The following is a 17,578-nucleotide window of genomic DNA, read 5'->3' as shown; positions in this document are numbered from 1 at the left end:
TAGATCGCAGAGACCACACATTTTGCTACCTTGATGCCAGACAATGAATGCAGAGCTTTGAGCATGTGTGGGATGAAGGCTTACTTAGAACGTGGGATACTCAGCTGTTTGTCTAACTTGTGCTGGGTGCTGGTTCACCTGATTAAGAAGGTACTGCAGTTGCCAGAAATCCTTCTGGAGTCTGAGTTCAAAGAACATCCTTATGAAACGGTCTCCACAGTCTCTGTAGTAAAGTTGTTGACTGCTGTGACATCTTGGCTAGGGCCAGGACCTCAAATGTATACGTGAGTAGTACAACATGGCTGAGACCGATTCAAGATTAAGAAGTAGCTCAGGAACAAGATCATAAGTTGCCATTCTCTGGAGAATGTGCCCTTCCCCCAGACACTCAGGACCTGGTAAGATGAGCTGCTTAAGTGGAAGAAGTTCATTACCTCTGTGGAGAGCCCTTTTTTTTCTGTCTTGCCAGTTCCATCCTTCCTTTTCTAAGTCTAGCCAGCCCCCAAAAAGAAGATATGTCATTGTCCAGGAATAGCTCTTAAGCATTGCATGGGTGTGTTACTTTCTGTACCAAAATAGTTGCCTAGGTTGTTGACTCCTTCATGAGCATACAGTGGTCTTGATTATGGTTTGAGACTGCTGCTAGTAAGATACAGCTTTCTGACTTTTCCATAGTTTGGAGAGCCATGTCTAAATTTTGATGCTATCCATGATCAGAGTCTGTTTGTTTGAAGTAGAGTATCCCAGAGAGTGACCTCTTGACTGCCTGGCGAAACGTAATCCATCCTGTCTTCTTTTCTATACAGCAATGCAAGGGGATGTAATGGAGGATGCTTTCTTTCTCCTGTCATATGAGAGAGTCTTCCAGAGCTTCCTGCCATTTACATGGTTCACAGTATTGTTCAGGAAGAAAATACCACTAAATGCCGTTCGCATCATCCCTTGGTGGCTAGAAAAATTCATTTTTTGGCTTTGGAGGCCCAAGTGGTACAAGAAACCCTCCTGGACCTGGCCAAGGATTCCGCCGTAGCTTTGTGGACCACGTGCTTCACTGGCTTATCATATAGACTAGTATTCTTCTAGGATTGCCAGTGCGGTTCATGAAATAATTAATGGTGCGAGGAAACCATCCATTTGGCAGACCTATTTATCTAAAGGAAAGAAGTTCTCTTTCATGTATGTGTGACATAACTCAAGAACCTATATGATCTGACCCTCATTTATTCTTTGGCCAAGTGCGTGCACCATTTTTTCTGTTCATTATGATCATGCGGATGTCAGAATTGTGGCCGTGGACTTCGAGACAGTATTGCTGATCTATTCCTGTTCAAGAGCACTTTCCTTACCAGTTTATCTCCATGAAACCTGAAATTAATATGCAGGTTTCCCCATGTGTTGCTTGAGCCTGATAGCTAGGTTATTTTTTAACGTTTAATTCTTGGAAATCACAGTTTCTGTAGGTATTTTAATTCACTTTTAATAGCTTCAGGACATCATGTATATGTTTTTACATCCCCCCTTAGAGCAGAGTCACACTTACCCCTGAAGTTGTTTTCTTACGTTTTCCAGAACCATTCTCTTAACTTCGAGTTAAATTGTGTTGGCAGATACTGAGGAGAATGGGTCATTTAGCCATCAGCTGAGATGCTGCCTGTAGAAGATTGTAGGAAAACATGACCGGTTCATCTCATTTGTTCATGGGAAATGAGCATACGCTCACCAAGTTCATCTTTTTTTTTTTTTTTTTTTTTGCCATCAGTCAACTATATCTCCTTTGGCCAATGTAGTAGTCAGAGCTTATTCTGCCTGACTGAAGTCTGAGTTCACTCTTTTATCTGAGAACATCTCTGTTGCAGACATTTTTGCTGCAGCTACATGGTTCTTTATAAACACCTTTAGCAAACAGTGTTATTTTGTTAGTGACTTTTGGGGAGCTGGACCATTTTTTGGATATGTTTTTTTTTCCTGTGACCCTATGATCTGAGCTTTGACCTGAGATTATCCTCTTCCTTCTTTCATCATGGTTATACTGCCTGAGATTCACCCCATTTAGGAGCCTGTTACGGATGATTCTCATGATTAGGTGTAACAGATTTGTTCTTGCACTGTCAGATGATCTACTGTGGGTTTTTCTTGATACGACCAGATGACTCTTCCACCTTCCCGCTGCAGATGAGCTGTCCTACATCAGCAGCAGTTGAGAGTTCCCTATAAATTGGAAAAGCATGCATTTTTATTTTACTTATTTAAAATTTCGAGGCTTATCTAATGTATTGATTTACAACTGGGTGCTCAATGGTAGCTGAAAGAGCAATCTGGCAGGCTGTTGTGTTGATGATTATGTCTGTTGCATTACATCATGGCATGTATTGGGCAGGCATTGGCATTTGCAAACGCAAGATTTTGCTGAAGAAAAAGAACTGAATTCCATATAAAATATTGCACGATAACAATAAGAATCAACCAGAGGTGCCTAGAAGGGATTGGGAAGAGAGACTGGATAAGATATTCACAAAGAGACAATAGGGGATATATGGTTCTCTCCCAAATATGCAACAAAGTCTAGAAGATTTAGGATCTTTGCCTGGGAGTGTTTACATAGGTATTTTTATACCCAGAGTAGACTCCAAAGAAATTTTCCTTGGGTAGATAGCAAATGTTGGAGTTGTGAGGGGCAGGAAAGAGGTGGTTGGGAGCTTATTCTTTTGGGACTGCAATGCGCTGGCAGACTTTAGGGATTCCCTGTGGACCACTGTGTCAGAGATGCTGGGTGAGCAGAGTGAATTTACTGGGGTGATTATTTTTATGAGCTAAGATACAGAATCGAAATTGCCTAGACATAGTAAAGCCTTGCTAAGTCTAATGGTGGCTGCCAAAAAAGCAATCACTAGAAAACAAAATGTACAACAGAAGGAAGAAACTGTTGCAAAAGAGAGTAAAATCCCATGAGTGGAGGAGCTCCCTGGTCAGCCTCAGTAAGAAGCTGAGATCCCTTATAAGATCCTCCAAAGCTAGCTGCGAAAACAAAATTGCCACTAATTCTAAGGACAACCACAAAACATTCTATAGCTATGTCAAGAATCCCGATGGCAACACCCAGATCTGCTCTGAGTTGCAGCACAACGGCACGAAAATTACAGAACCAACTGATATTGCCAACAATCCTGGCAGATAGGTTCAGTGCTAACTTTACTCCCACCTTTTAAAGGGCCCATATCTATACAGGAAGAATACAGAGTCCCTGTAATCAGAACTATGCAGGTAAAAGCTGCACTCTCTAAAGCCAAAAACACAGCATCCATGGGACCGGGCAACATCCCAGGCTGCATTTTCCACAAACTGGCTCCCCACTTAAGCACCATGTTCAATAATAGCCTCGCATCGAGCTTTGTGCCCACTGAATGGTGCACAGCAACAGTTATCCCACACCACAAAGGGGGAGCCACCACTGATCCCCGGAACTATCGACCTATTAGCCTGGTCTGCAAGGCCATGGAACATATCATGGAACTCAAACAAAGGCATTGGTAACCTCCAAACTCTGGATCCCACCCAGTTCGGGTTTGTGAAAGGCAGATCATGCCTCCTGAAACTGATCGACTTCTTTGAGGCAGTCACCAAAGCCGTAGATGAGGGTAAGGTGATTCACACAGCCCATCTTGACCTCGCCAAGGCTTTCGACACCATCCCCAATTCTGGAATTATAGATAAACTCACTAAACTAGGTATAAATCCCTACATCACAAGATGGGTTGCCAACTGGCTGACTGACAGAACCCACACTGTAAAAGTTGCAGACTCCAAATCTGACCTCAAAGCAGTGACAAGTGAAGTACCACAGGGTTCCGTCCTGGGACCTCTCCTGTTTGGTATCTACTTCTCTGAAGTACAGGTTAACTCAGAAGGTCTCTGGCTAATGAAGTTCGCAGATGACTGCAAACTAGGATCCATAGTCAAGTCCCCAAATGATGTGGACATCCTACAGAAGGGCCTCGCTGAGACAGATGCCTGGTGTCAGAGCCATGGCCTCAAGCTCAATGCCAAAAAGTGCAGTGTCATCCCCTCTGGTAAAAACTGTGTACCCATGAACTACCACATAGGCAGCAATCTGCTTAATGCCGAATGTGTGATGAGACCTTGGGACCCAGGTGGACAGTAGTCTCTCCTTTGATAGTCACATCGCCACAGTAGTCAGGAAGTCCTTCTACGTGGCACCACCTCATCATAAAAGGGTTCTCATCCAGGAAAAAAGAGGTCATTGTTCTCCTCTACTCGACAATCATTAGACCCATTATAGAGTACAATGCCCCTTTTGGAATGTACCTCACAAAACATCTGCAGCAGCTGGAAAGGCCACAGAAGTACCTCACAAAGAGGATTACTGGCCTCAAATGCCCTACACTGACCGCCTCAAAAAATTCCAGCTTTACTCCGTAGCATATCGCCTACTTCAAGGTGATCTTTGCCTAACATATAAAGCTATGTCAAACCCAGAGCTGTTGGACATGCTACACCTAAAGAAATCCCAATCCCTCCGAGCTACACGCTCTAGGGACCTAAACCTTGTCACCACAATAAACAGGACATGCAGGAGGGATAGATTCCTGTCCCAGAGACTTCCCATACTCTGGAGCAGGCTACCCATCTATGTCAAGCAAAGTTCTTCATTAGCGCTCTTCAAGAAAAATCTTGATGAGTGGATGGGAAATAGGAAATACACCCCAGGTATCACTTCTGTGTCTCTGCTCAACAGTGGCACAGGAAAATAACTTTCTTGGGTGGCATAAGCCAGGGAACCTTGTTGGCTAGGCTTACGTAGGCCCTTGGGCCGATAGCCTAGTACCTACCTATGAAATGGAAATCAAATTCTAGACCAAGTTTATTAGAAGTAGTAAATATAGTAACAGATAAAACAACTGGAATTGGGATCTTTAGAAAATGGAAGAAGCAAACTACATAGGAAAAAGTGGGAATTTTGGGAACAGTGTATTCCGAGAAGGAACGAGGTTTAAGAGAGAGGATTTGAATGAGCCATATGATTCTTAACTGACAATGACTGAATAGATTATAAGTGATGTATAATGTTTGCAGCTAAAGTGGTGTCAGTCTTGTTTTTCATTTATATAAATGTCAGATTGCCTATGTCATACATGATAATTTAATAAAGATGTTTTTGGGAAAAAAAGTAAAAAGAACCGAATTCCATTTGTTGAGTCATTGCACACAAAAAAACACTTAGAGAGCCATGTAATGGATGCACTGGCATGATTAATAATTTTTCTTATTACTTAAATTTCAGTCCTCCATTGGGTTAGAATGTCCCCTGCATGGGACCTGTGTGGCAGACAGGCTTGCCCTTATATAGTCTGTGCCTGCTAGCTTGGTGGCATTTAAACTCCTTTCTTTGGAAATGCTTTCATGTTGACTATTACTAAGGCATAATATCATATGGGGAGATTTTGGAGTGTTGGTTCCATATGTGGAAGCTGTTATTCCTACCACGTTTGTTTCCACTTCAGTGGCATGCTTTGCTTCTCTGCAAATTTGAGTGCTTTTCTTTGCTCCGCTTGGACTCTTAGAGTGTGTGGATTGAATTTTCCCTTGGATTTTTTGTGAGACTCCTCCTCCTTTTGGGCTTGATCAAACATGCAAGAATATTCCCTGAAGGGTGTATCTGCTTACTAGCTGGGCTATCTGTTTTCTGGGTCCCACCAACTTCCATTTGGTTCCTTTAGAGGAATGCTTGATTGGCTCGGACCCTTCCTCTTGTATTCAACTGAAAGTGTACAGTAGAATAGTGTGTGTGTGCTGTATCCTTAAGAAGCATTTCAAGGTTGACACAATATTGCATATAAATAGCAAGCACATGCTAGCTTCAGTGTCATTTTGAGAGTGCAGCCAGAGAATGAGCATGTATGAGTGTAATAGCTAGTTTGTTTGTAAGTATATCTAAGTTAAAGTTATTAAGCCTCTATCCTGATGTGTTTGTATATAACAAAGCTGCTTGAAAGGATCTCACAAGTACTCGTCTATTTTATCTTGACTGGACCAGCGACATGGTGTCAGAACTGGGATTACAGACACTGCTTTTCAGAGCTACGAGGTGCAGACTTAACAGTGAAAGTAAAGTAAGAGAAACAAGCACGAAAAAGGGCCAGAACCAAAGATAATGAAAACGTGCATGAACAATTTATTCTATAAAAAAGATAAAACGGAGCATTACAAGGGCACAAACCACATTATTAAACAAGTGAGAGGCACGAAAAAGTTTATTAATTAAACAAAATGTTTAAAATTAAGATATTTGATGAAACGATTATCAGAAAAGCACATAAGGTGTTTAGAACTATCTCAGAATTGCAAAACAAACATGTTTAAATCAAAACAGGCATGTTTAGACTAAAACGAGCACAAGAAAAGTATAATGAGCATGAAAAATATTAAATGAGCAAAATGAATATAATAAGGGCAAAAAAGGGCACATTAAGTATAAATAAAGCAAGGCGACTGCATGTTTTTTGGCAAAGTACTGCATTTTAGAATAACTACTATTTCACATTGTATTAAGGGCATAACTAGAGTTATTTGAAGTATCTCAGTTTGTAAAAGTGCTTACAGTGTGTGCTTACTACTGTGCATTTATTCCGTAGAGTTTGTTTGTAAAGGGCAACTATTTCGTAAAGTACAGTCAAAATACAGCTATTTCAAAAAGTTTCTTATGCTAGGTGTGTCTATTTACAAAGTGCTGCCATTACAGATTGTTTCTTGCACTGTAAAGAGTTATTTAGCAAAGTACCGCCATTTTCATATCCGGTGTTAGGCACCTGCCAAACGTGTGACCGTGGGGGGCCCCCAGTTATCTCCCTGCACACAAGGGCCCCAATAACAATGTGCAGCCAACGTGCACACAAGCGGCTGTGGGTTTCTCTTTCCTCTTTGCCCGATTTCCATTCTCACAGACTCGTAATTATGCCAGCATCACACAGTTCGCGCACCATCAAAATATTTAATAAACTGCCCCAGCTGTGATGTCAGCTGAGAGCTGCACTCCATCAGGTCCGCTTCAGTGATGCAAAGACATGATTGGTTGCAGGTCCCCCCCCCCCCTTCAAAGAAGTGGTCCTTGCAAAACATTTCCTGTGTCAGTTGCCTTTAAGAAGGAACGTGTGTAGCAAGCATTCCTTTCTCTTGTTTTTCAAGAGAAACGTTTGCTTTGCTACTTGGATTTTCGGGAGATCGTTTATTGGATTACTGGTAGCGTGAGGAGGACAAGGACTTTGGAAGAAGCCTTTCAGCAACGGTCATTGGGACAAGTCAAGGAGCTGCATTTTCAACTGCCCTTGTAAGGGCAATTTTTCAAAGCTCTAAAAAAATTGTCCTTTTAAGGACAAGTTTAAAAATGCTGAAATGGTCTGTGTGGTAGCAGTCGGGGATCAACCTTTAATTTAGTTTGAGTAGAGGATTCGTTGCAGCCTTCCACTACAGAAAAAGTTAAGTTGCTGAGTTTACTTTTTTTTTTGGTGGGGGGCGGACACAGGGAGATGAGGATTGTAATATTTGTCCCCGGAATTCTTGGAGGAATGAGGAGTGGAGGTGGAGAGAGGTTTTGGTTTAGTTTTATTTCAGTTTTGTCCGGAATTCTTGTGCTAAGAGATAAGGGGGGGGGGCTTGTCTGTGATAATTAATGTCCAGATTCTAGTTTTTTACTCAGTCCTTCATAGGAATAGTCATATTTGTATTTATTTATTTATTTTTGCTTTGTCCAGAATTGTGCTTTTAGGTTGGTAGAGGGGCGATAGTGACCGAGAAAATGTAGATGATGATTTAATGTAGATTAATGCAAACCCTATTATTCTAGTTTTTTTAAGTCTGTAAAATTAGTATGTAGAACTATCTCTTATGTGCTATGTCTTTGGTCTATGATTCTTTGCTTTGTCCAGAATTGTTTTGCTGAGAGGTTGGGAGGGGAGTATGGGCTGTGAGAATACTGTAGAATGTCCTCATGTCTGCTTGGGATTTTTTGATCTCTCTCATTAAAATTTTGAGTCCATGCAACAAGACCTGTTCTAGCATCTTTATAAGTTTATTAGATGAGTGTTTATAAGTTTATTAGATGAGTGTTTAAATGTCTGCTGTTACACCATTGCTCTGCTTTTTTTTTTTTTTTTGCTTTGTCCAGAATTGAGCTGAAAGAATGTTGCAGAATGCACAAAGTATAATTTTAATGCAAACCCTGTTCTACAAATTTTTCTGCATTTATAACAGCAATGTTTAAAACTATCCCTGATGTTCAGCCTTTGTTCTGCAATTATTTTTGGCTTTATCTAGAATTGTTGTGCTCTGAGGTTAGGAGGATAGTAGGGGTTGTGAAAATGTTGCATGGTGTTCTGATGCTTGGTATTTTTGGTCTGTTTCTCAAAAAATGTTGGTTCAAGCAATGCATGCTATTGGAAAATCTGTTATACTAGCATCTTTATTGGTTTGTAAGCTAAATGTTATAAATCCCTAACGTTGCGCCTTTGTCTTGTTCTTTTTTTATTTCTTTTTGCTTCATCCAGAATTACTGTGCTAAGAGGTTGGTGGTGGGGCTATAGGCATTGTGAAAGCTGTGGGACTGTTTGCTTGGTATTTATGGTCTGTCCCTCAAAACTATTTGGTTTTTTAGCAAAACTTTGAAATTGAAGCAAAGTAATACACCAAATTATGGGAAAACCCATTCAATCATTTTTAAAGTTTTTTCCTGATGTTTAGCTTTTGTTTTATGCTTTTGTGCTTTGTCCAGAGTTCTTGTGCTGATGGATTTGGGGGTAGGAGCTGTGAGAATGTAGAAATACAGGAATTATTGTAATGCACGCTGATGGAAAACGTGTTGCAGTATCTTATACGTTTAAAACAATGTTTAAAACAAAACACTTAAAACTATTGCTAACATTATATCTCTGCTCTGCAATCAATTTTGGCTTTATCTGGAATTATTGTGCTGAAACATTGGGAGGTACAGGCTGTGAGAATTCCGCAGAATATACTGATGTTTTAATTCATACTAATGCATACTCTGTAATTCTAGTACCGTTGTAAGTTTATAATAGCACTGTTTAAACCTGTATCTGATGTTATGCCTTTGTTCTGTGGTTATTTTTGGCTTTGTCTAGAAATGAGCTGAAACATTAGGTGAGGGCTATGAAAATTATGTCAAATGTTGAGATGTTTACCTGGTATTTTTGGTCTGTTACCCTCAAAAAATGTGGGTTCTTGCAATGCATGCGACCACAAAATCTCTTCTAACGTCTTTACTAGCTCAGAAGCACAGTGTTTTAAAGTCCTAATCTAATGTCTTGCGTGCTGAGAGCTTGGTGGTAGGGGTATGAGCTTTGAGACCGTTTCAGACCTTGCTTGGTATTGTAATCTGTCCCTCAAAGCAATTTGGTTTTCTAGCAAACTTTGAGGATTGAAGTAAACGGAAGGGGGCGTGGCCACACCTTACATCCTCCTAGGTAGGGCCCCCAGCATGACACTTGCTGGGGGCCCCAAAATGCTAGCATGGGCCCTGACCATTTTGGGAAAGTTTCACTGCTGTGTACTGTTAATTCACAAAGTGCAATTGCTTCGTGTTAGTATGGCAGATGGATGTCGAAAACCATCACCATTGGTGTTTGATCCAAATATTGCAGAGAACTGGATAATATTTGAGCAAGAGTATGATATTTTTATACAAGCAGCTTATTCTGACAAGGATGCATGCACCAGGGCATTCATTTTGGTAAACCTAGCTGGGTCAGAGGCCATTGAAGGAGGCTTTCATTTGTGTATGCATCTGCAGTATATGAGGGAGAAGGTGAAAGCCGTCATATTGTTGTACAGGCTGAATCAAAGGAAGACCCGAGTATTTGAAGCGCAAGTTCAGGGAAATGTGTAGCCCCAAGACAAATGTTACATTAGAGAGGCATTTGTTTTACACAAGAGATCAAAAACCAGGGGAAACTTTTGCAGCTTATATAACTGACCTGAGAAACAAAGCTAAAATGTGTCAGTTTGGTGACTTAAAAGATGAGTTGCTAAAGGACAGGATTGTGTGTGTTATTAATAGTGCTTCATGACAGTGATTTAATGCTGAGCAAAGCTGTTGAGCGTTATCAAATCCATGAAGTTACAGAAAGGCACACGAGTATGCTTGCAAGAGATTAGAGCATGTCTTCAGTAGGCTGCAGAGCAAATGTAGACAGTATGCAGCATGTGGCTAGCAGAAGCAGGCCTAAGTACATGGCAGCTACAGCCCCTGTGGTTTTCCTGGGAAACCCCATAGTTTTCTTGCAAGTTCCAAGAAAATGGCATGCTCAGTGCAATACAAGGGTGAGTCAGCAAAACCCAAATCAAGCCTTATTGTTAACTGCTGCAGTTGTGGTGCCAGTCATAAGTCTAAAAGAGAGAAATGCTTAGCATTCAGTTAGCAATGCCACAAGTGTAAAAAATGGAAGCATTTTCAAAAGTTTTGCAAATCTTAGTAAACCTCACACAGTTGTAAAGAATGGTCATTTGAAAAAGCAAGTTGATCATATAGAGAGCTGCAGTTCTACTTTCTATGTAGATGGTTTATCAGTAATTGGTGAAAAGGTTGATGCAGTGAATTTGTTGGCAAAGAAGTGTTTTGTACTGTCCAGATCAATGGTAAATCCACAGAGCTCAAAGTAGACACCGGCTCAAAGTGTAATGTTTTGTCAGCAGACACATTTGCTAAGTGAAAACTGGTGAACAACTTAATGTGGCCAGTTGTGCGAAACTTGTTACTTATGGAGATGAAGAAATTCAAACCGAAGGCTGAGTAGTGCTTTCATGTTATGTGGCTAGGAACCAGGGTTGCCAGACGTCCCTATTTGGGCGGGACTGTCCCGAGATCAGCAGCCTGATTCAGAGTCCCGCACTGCCGGTTTAAATCCCGGGCAGCCTCTGCTTTGTTTTTTTTTTGTTTTGTTTTGTTTTTTTTTTTTGATTGGCCCATATACCGGCATACGGGCCAATCAAAAATCGCTAAACACAGCGCTTCTTGTGTTTAATGTGGAAATCGCAGTTCCGCATTAAACAGAAGTAGCTCTGTGTTTAGCGATTTTTGATTGGCCCGTATACCGGTATATGGGCCAATCAAAAAATCGCAAAACAGAGATACTTCTGTTTAATGCGGAACTGCGATGTTCCGCATTAAACAGAAGTAGCTCCGTTTTTAGGGATTTTTGATTGGCCCGTATACAGATATACGGGCCAATCAAAAAAATCGCAAAACAGAGCTACTTCTGTTTAATGCGGAACTGCGATGTTTCGCATTAAACCGAAGTAGCTCTGTGTTTATTTATTTTTGATTGGCCTGGGCCAATCAAATAAAAAAATAAACACAGAGCTACTTTGCTACTTTTGTTTAATGCGGAACTCTGATGTTCCACATTAAAGACGAGGAAGACTTTTTTTTTTTTTTTGTGTGTGTGTTCACTTTGTCCCTACCTGGCCAGTCGGAAATCTGGCAACCCTGCTAGGAACTGTTGCAGCTTACGTGTGCAGTAATTATTGGGTCTCAGAGATAGTTTGAGAATGAATTTGCTTTCCTTTACCAAAGAAGTTCATCATATTAAGCACATCTCCCAGTTTCAATTTTACTGAAGCCATTTTCTCAAAGTGTGCTGTTGTTTTCGATGACAAGTTGGGCAAACTTCCAGTTGTGCATTCCATGAACTTAGACCCAGAGGTCAGTCCAGTGGTCAGACCAGCAAGAAAGGTTCTGATAGCTATGCAGAATAAAGTCAAAGCTCAGTTGGATAAAATGATGCAGCAGGGTGTAATTTGTCCAGTCACAGAACCAACTGAATGGGTGCCGTCCATTATAGCAGCCCATAAAAAAGGCTCAGACAAAATCAGGATATGTATTGACCCAAGAGATTTGAACAAAACATTAGAGACTGCATCATCCAATGTGTACACTCTAGGAAGTCGCAGCCGTAATACCAAATGCCACTGTTTTTTCTGTCTTGGATGCAAAAAGTTCATTTTGGCAAGTGATGCTTGATCGCAAATCCTCATTACTGACTACTTTCAGTACCCCATTTGGCAGATATAGATTCCTCAGGATGCCATTTGGAATAAATTGCAAATTAAGTCTTTCAGCATGCAGTGGAACAAATATTTTCAGGTTATCCTTGTGCCATAATAGCAGATGATTTATTGGTTGGAGGCAATGGTGAAGCTGAGCATGACAGAAACCTTGAGAGAGTTCTAAACAGAGCACGTGAAGTAAACATAAAGCTCAGTCCTCTAAAGTGCAGATTCAGACTACCAGAAGTTACATATGTAGATCATTTATTTACTAACACTGGCTTGAGACCAATCGTCCAAGCAAGCAGCCTTTCTTGAGATGCCAGTACCAGATAATGTTCAAGCTCTACAACGTTTTCTTGCTTTGGTCAACTATTTAGGCAAGTTTATACCAGTCTCAGTGAGTTGACAGCACCTTTGAGAGAACTGGCACACAAAAATGTTACATTGTCTTGGTTGGAACAGCATCAGAAAGCATTTGAAGACCTTCAAGAGAAAATTTTCACCTCACCTACATTAAGATACTATGATGTGAAAATAGTTATTCTTTCCTGTGATGCTTCATAATTTGGTTTTGGTGCAGTTATTCTTCAAGAAGGCAGACCAGCACCCTGTGCATCAAGAACTCTTACCTAAACTGAAATCCAATATGCTCAAATTGAGAAAGAACTTATGGCAATGGTGTTTGTGTGTTCAAGGTTTTTCATGATTATATCTATTGTCAAGCTATTCTGATTGAAACTGATCACTAACCTCTAGTTACTATTTTAAAGAAGCCTATGCATTCAACTCCAGCGAGATTACAAAGAATGATGCCCAAATTGCAAAAGTACAGCTTCAAAATGGTTTATACAAAAGGCAAACTTCTTTACCTGGTTGATACCTCATCCAGATTGCCCAGAAATACAACGGAACAGCTTCTTGCAGGGAATTTTGACTTTGACGTTTTCTACCATGAGACTTGATGAGCTGAGAAATCATACAAAGACTGATCCAATGTTGCAAAAGCTTAACTGCTACATTAATGTGGATGGTCGTCAAAGCAATCACTTGAAGTGCAAACCTATTTTCCTTACAGAGATGAGCTGTTGATGGAAGATGGCATTATTTTCAAAGGTCCTAAAATTGTTGTTCCTGCTTCCTTACAACATGAATATATCCAGATTTTGCATCATGGTAACACAGGTTCCGAATCTACCAAAAGAAGGGCAAGAGAACTAGTATTTTGGCTTTCTCTACTCAGACATTGATAAAGCACTTTCTTCTTGTTCAGTATGCAATAGTACTAAACCGAATTTGCAAAAAGAACCACTTCAGCTAAGTCAAGTTCCTGAACTACCTTGGTCAACAGTAGCCACTGATGTATTTGAGTGGAACAATCAGCATTACTTAGTGTTGGTAGACTTTTATTCGGACTGGTTTGACATTGATTTACAACCTAACCTAACGTCCACTGCTTTATCATCAAGTTGAAACGTCATTTTTCATTCCATGGTAGTCCACCCAAAGTTATTTCTGACAATGGTACTCAATTTATAAGTTAGTTGTTTCAGAAATTTGCAAAAGAGTGGGACTTTGTTCATGTTACTAGTAGTCCAGAATATCCACACTCAAATGGACTAGCTGAACGTGCAGTACAGAGTCCAAAGCAATTGCTTGAGAGGTCAAAGGGTGACAATATTGATGTCTTTTTGAATTTACTTACTCTCAAAAACGTACCCAGTGATGATATACTTGGCTTGCCTGCTCAGAGACTGCTATCTAGGCAAACCAGAACACTGCCTCTCAGTTCGTTTGTTGAGGCCTAAAGATAAGAACAACAGGACAATTAGAGCCCAATTATTCAGAAAGCGTTCTTTCCAGAAGTGCATCTATGATAAATCGAGCCAATTTCTTCATCCATTGAAAGGAGGAGAGAGAGTGTGTGTGTGCAAACTGTGAAAGGTTTCAACCAGATTGATCAAGTAACAGGTGTATGTACCAAGCCAAGATCCTACTTCATAGAATCTGAGGGTGTGGAGTACAGGAAAAATCGCAGACATCTTCTTCCTGTATCAGAATCGATATCGCAACATTGTTCCTGTGATACAGACTCTGGATCTTAGAGCAATCCAGACAGTGTTCCTGTTGCAGAACGTGTCTTAACTTCTACTTCCTTTTCTGATGATATTCCTTATGTCCCCAAAGTTGAACATTCAGCAGAGACAGTCTCAGTTGCTAGACCTGATTCTAATTTTTATGTCACACGATTTGGTCGTATTTCCAGATCTAGTTTGAAATACACAGCAACCTGAACATAATTGTCTGTATGTATTTAGTTTTGAGTAATTGCACGACAGAATTATTTGTATTGATTGCATGTCAATGTCGTCAACATTGCATGACTTATTTCTCAAAGAGGGAGGATGTAGAATAGTGCGTGTGCTCTGTATCATTAAGAAGCATTTCAAGGTTGGCACATGCATATAAATGGCAAGCACGTGCTAGCTTCAGTGCCATTTTGAGAGAGCAGCCAGAGAGTGAGCATGTATGAGTGTAATAGCTAATTTGTTTATAAGTTTATCCAAGTTGGTTACTAAGCCTTAATCCTAATGTGTTTGTATATAATAAAGCTTCTTCAAAAGAACTCACAAAGACTAGTCTATTTTTATCTTGACTATCCAAGCGACATGTATTGTATGTCAATTAAGTGATACTTCGAGTCTGCTTGATGCTGGTGAAAGTTATGTAGGGGCACCTGCCACTGGATCTCATATCCACTTTGAAGCCATGGCAGGTTCTGTTCTTTGCATCTGATGGGTTGGTATTGAAATTCTACTCCAGCTGATTTGATAGCCCCTTGTAGAAGAGCTAATAGTCATCTCCTCATGGAGAAGTGTCTTTCTTTGGAGACTTGAATCCCATGTTAGACAGGTGTATCTGTCTGCAGGATTCTTTGGCCTGGTGGTATGGTAGTTCATCCTGAAGTAATCTTAACTTCCCATGCATCTACCATTTCATGGTGTGTCAGCCCAGCAGGGCTGTCATGGTGATGTTCCTTTTCTGTCCCATGTTTAAAACCCCTCATACTCTCCTTTTCACTTTCTTCTTAATAAGGAGTTTTTGTATCTTTTCTTGTCCTGCTTTTCTGCCATCCTTGTAGTGGGGTCCGTAACTGGTACAAGGATGGTGCTCTTCACTTCTGAGCTTGTGGTTTACTAGCAAGAGGTAGTTCTGTTACCTGGAATATCCAGACTGAGTTGGTATGGACAGTTGATTTACCAGTGCTTTGCAGGTGAGAGTGGAGCAGGTCTTTTGGCGCCTTATTGGGTTGGAGAGTGAGCTCTCCATGCCATTGGGCCCAGACCCCAATATGTCTGGCTGCTATTTTAAGATAACAGCTGTAATTTGGTACTAGATCTGTTGTTATCAGGCTGGATCTTTACTTGTCTTGGGCCATGACGCTTCATTCCCAAGCAGCCCTCCTTGTCATTGTCCTTGGGAATCAAATCTTATGGTCATTTGTTTCCCAGTACCAAGCCTTGCTGATTCTAGTGCTTCAGGTTCCCATCTCCTTTCACCTACTGGTTTTAATTGCTTCGGATTTAGTATTTATATAGGCTTCTTGTATGACTGCAAATCTCCTAAAGGTCCTAAACCAGCAGATTCTGATGCCCATAAGCTTTCTTTTTGAAACTGAGAAAGATAACATTTTGTTGAGGCTTTTAGACACTTGCTCACTTTTTGTCACTTTTTTGGAACATAGCTGAGTAATGAAAAGTCTTGAACCTCCATTTGGCTGTTATCATATTAAAGTTGTCCAGGAGCTTATACTTATAGTGGGGGGGGGGGGGTGTAAGGTGCCACAGAAAGTGTTTGAAAAGATTTTCAGGAGAGTGCATTCCATTGTTTGGATATTGCATAGAAATAGACTTGTTGGATGAGATTATCTTGAAAATTGTGATTTTAAGGCAGATACCCAAATTGAATGTAATGCATTATTTGTTTGTTTTGAGAAGTGGGGGTTTATTATTCAGATTTCATGTTTTTTGAGAATTTAATAGTGGTACAAATAAATGTTTTACTTTTTCTCTCTTGGAATTCACAGATATCATGACATGCCTGATGTCATAGATTTTTTAATAATTCGACAGCAGTTTGATGAGGCAAGAAAGCGACAGTGGAACATAGGTAGGTCAACTTCATATTGCTTCAATTTTTTTTTCTTATATCTTATTAAATACAAAGAAACTTATGGAAGTACTGGTTTGTTGCCTTAACAGTTTGTTTAGTTGTTCATGAGTCATAAAACTGGCATGTCAAGAGTATGTCATAGGGAATTAATATTTAAAAACTTAGACTTTAGTTATCACTAAATAGAGGTCACAGAAAACCAGCTCCAGTGGCATAAAGGGGGTAAAGCCTCAACTACAACCAAGACAAGCTGAGTTTGATTAGTGTATCAGATGCCTGACTGGGGAAGAAGAATGAGCAACCACTGTTTGTCTTACCCATTGGAGAGAGGCTCTGGCTGGCTTACCATTTGGGTGGCACCTGGCAGGAACACTAAGAGTTGAGTCTATGGAGAATGAGCCTGTAAGCATATACTGCCATCATGCATATGTATATAGCCTAGTGAGTATGTGAATTCTCACTCCCTGTGTCAACTAGTGCAGAGTGGAGCTTGTATAACTACTTAGAGGCAGGGGTAGGTTGGCCACACTACAAGAACCAGCAAATTGGCTCACTTTCTGCCACTTGGCAATCAGTATTGCGGAACACGTAGACCAATTTGGATGTGTGAGTAGGAGCAAATAGGCCGTAGTGCTGTTTTCTAACACAGGAAAGAATGGTTCTTACCCATGGAAAAATTGGACTAATTGGATGCAGTAACAGCCGCTATCTGCCTGGTCTTGAAAAGGAGGAAGAAAAAAGCAGATAGAAGTCTGATAAAAATGGTCCATTAAGCATCTCTGGCAGAGGAACTGGTCACTGGATATGTTTACATGGGTCTGTATTTATATCATTGAGTTGCAGGTTTTTAGACAAACAACTCAAAGAAACACAATCAAAACTCACCCATGTAAATCCAGGAAACAAATGGTAATCCAAGTTCTGCAAGGGGGGAGAGATTCCATTTATGCTCCTTTCATAGATCAGACCTATAAAATATGTGCTAACATGGATCCTGCAGGGGACAAGTGTCTTTGTGCTTATTTCCCAGGTTTGACCGGCTCCTCTTTGATGGTTTGAGCCTTCAGATTGCAGGTTCAGTGAAATGCTACTTAACGAAACAAATGCCTCCTGTTGAATCCACTAAGCTTACTTGACTACCTTGATGCTGAGGAAAAATATTATGCTATGCAAATCTTTATAGTATTACTTTGACACATTAGCAGGAATGGAGTTGTGGGCATTTCTTCCAGGAATCCACCCATCCATTCCCAACCCATTTTTCCAATTTTGCACATGGGGTCAGGATGTTATTTCTTCAGAGTTAGTACATGAAAGAAGCACATGAGCA

At 40.5% G+C, this 17,578-nt stretch overlaps 1 protein-coding gene across 1 annotated transcript in view; it reads left to right on the top strand.

Moving 5' to 3' along the window:
• Positions 1 to 17,578, top strand: part of LOC122814218 (pleckstrin homology domain interacting protein) — a 2,625,611-nt gene that overhangs the window by 1,727,826 nt on the left and 880,207 nt on the right. The window contains 1 exon segment of the mRNA XM_044086823.1: positions 16,163 to 16,245. Coding sequence (XP_043942758.1) covers positions 16,163 to 16,245 — 83 coding nt within the window.

Source organism: Protopterus annectens, chromosome 1.part1 (genome assembly GCF_019279795.1).
Source record: "Protopterus annectens isolate FY-2018-M chromosome 1.part1, PAN1.0, whole genome shotgun sequence".
In the NCBI taxonomy this organism is placed as follows: domain Eukaryota; kingdom Metazoa; phylum Chordata; order Ceratodontiformes; family Protopteridae; genus Protopterus; species Protopterus annectens.
This window is presented reverse-complemented; position numbering and strand designations above follow the sequence as displayed.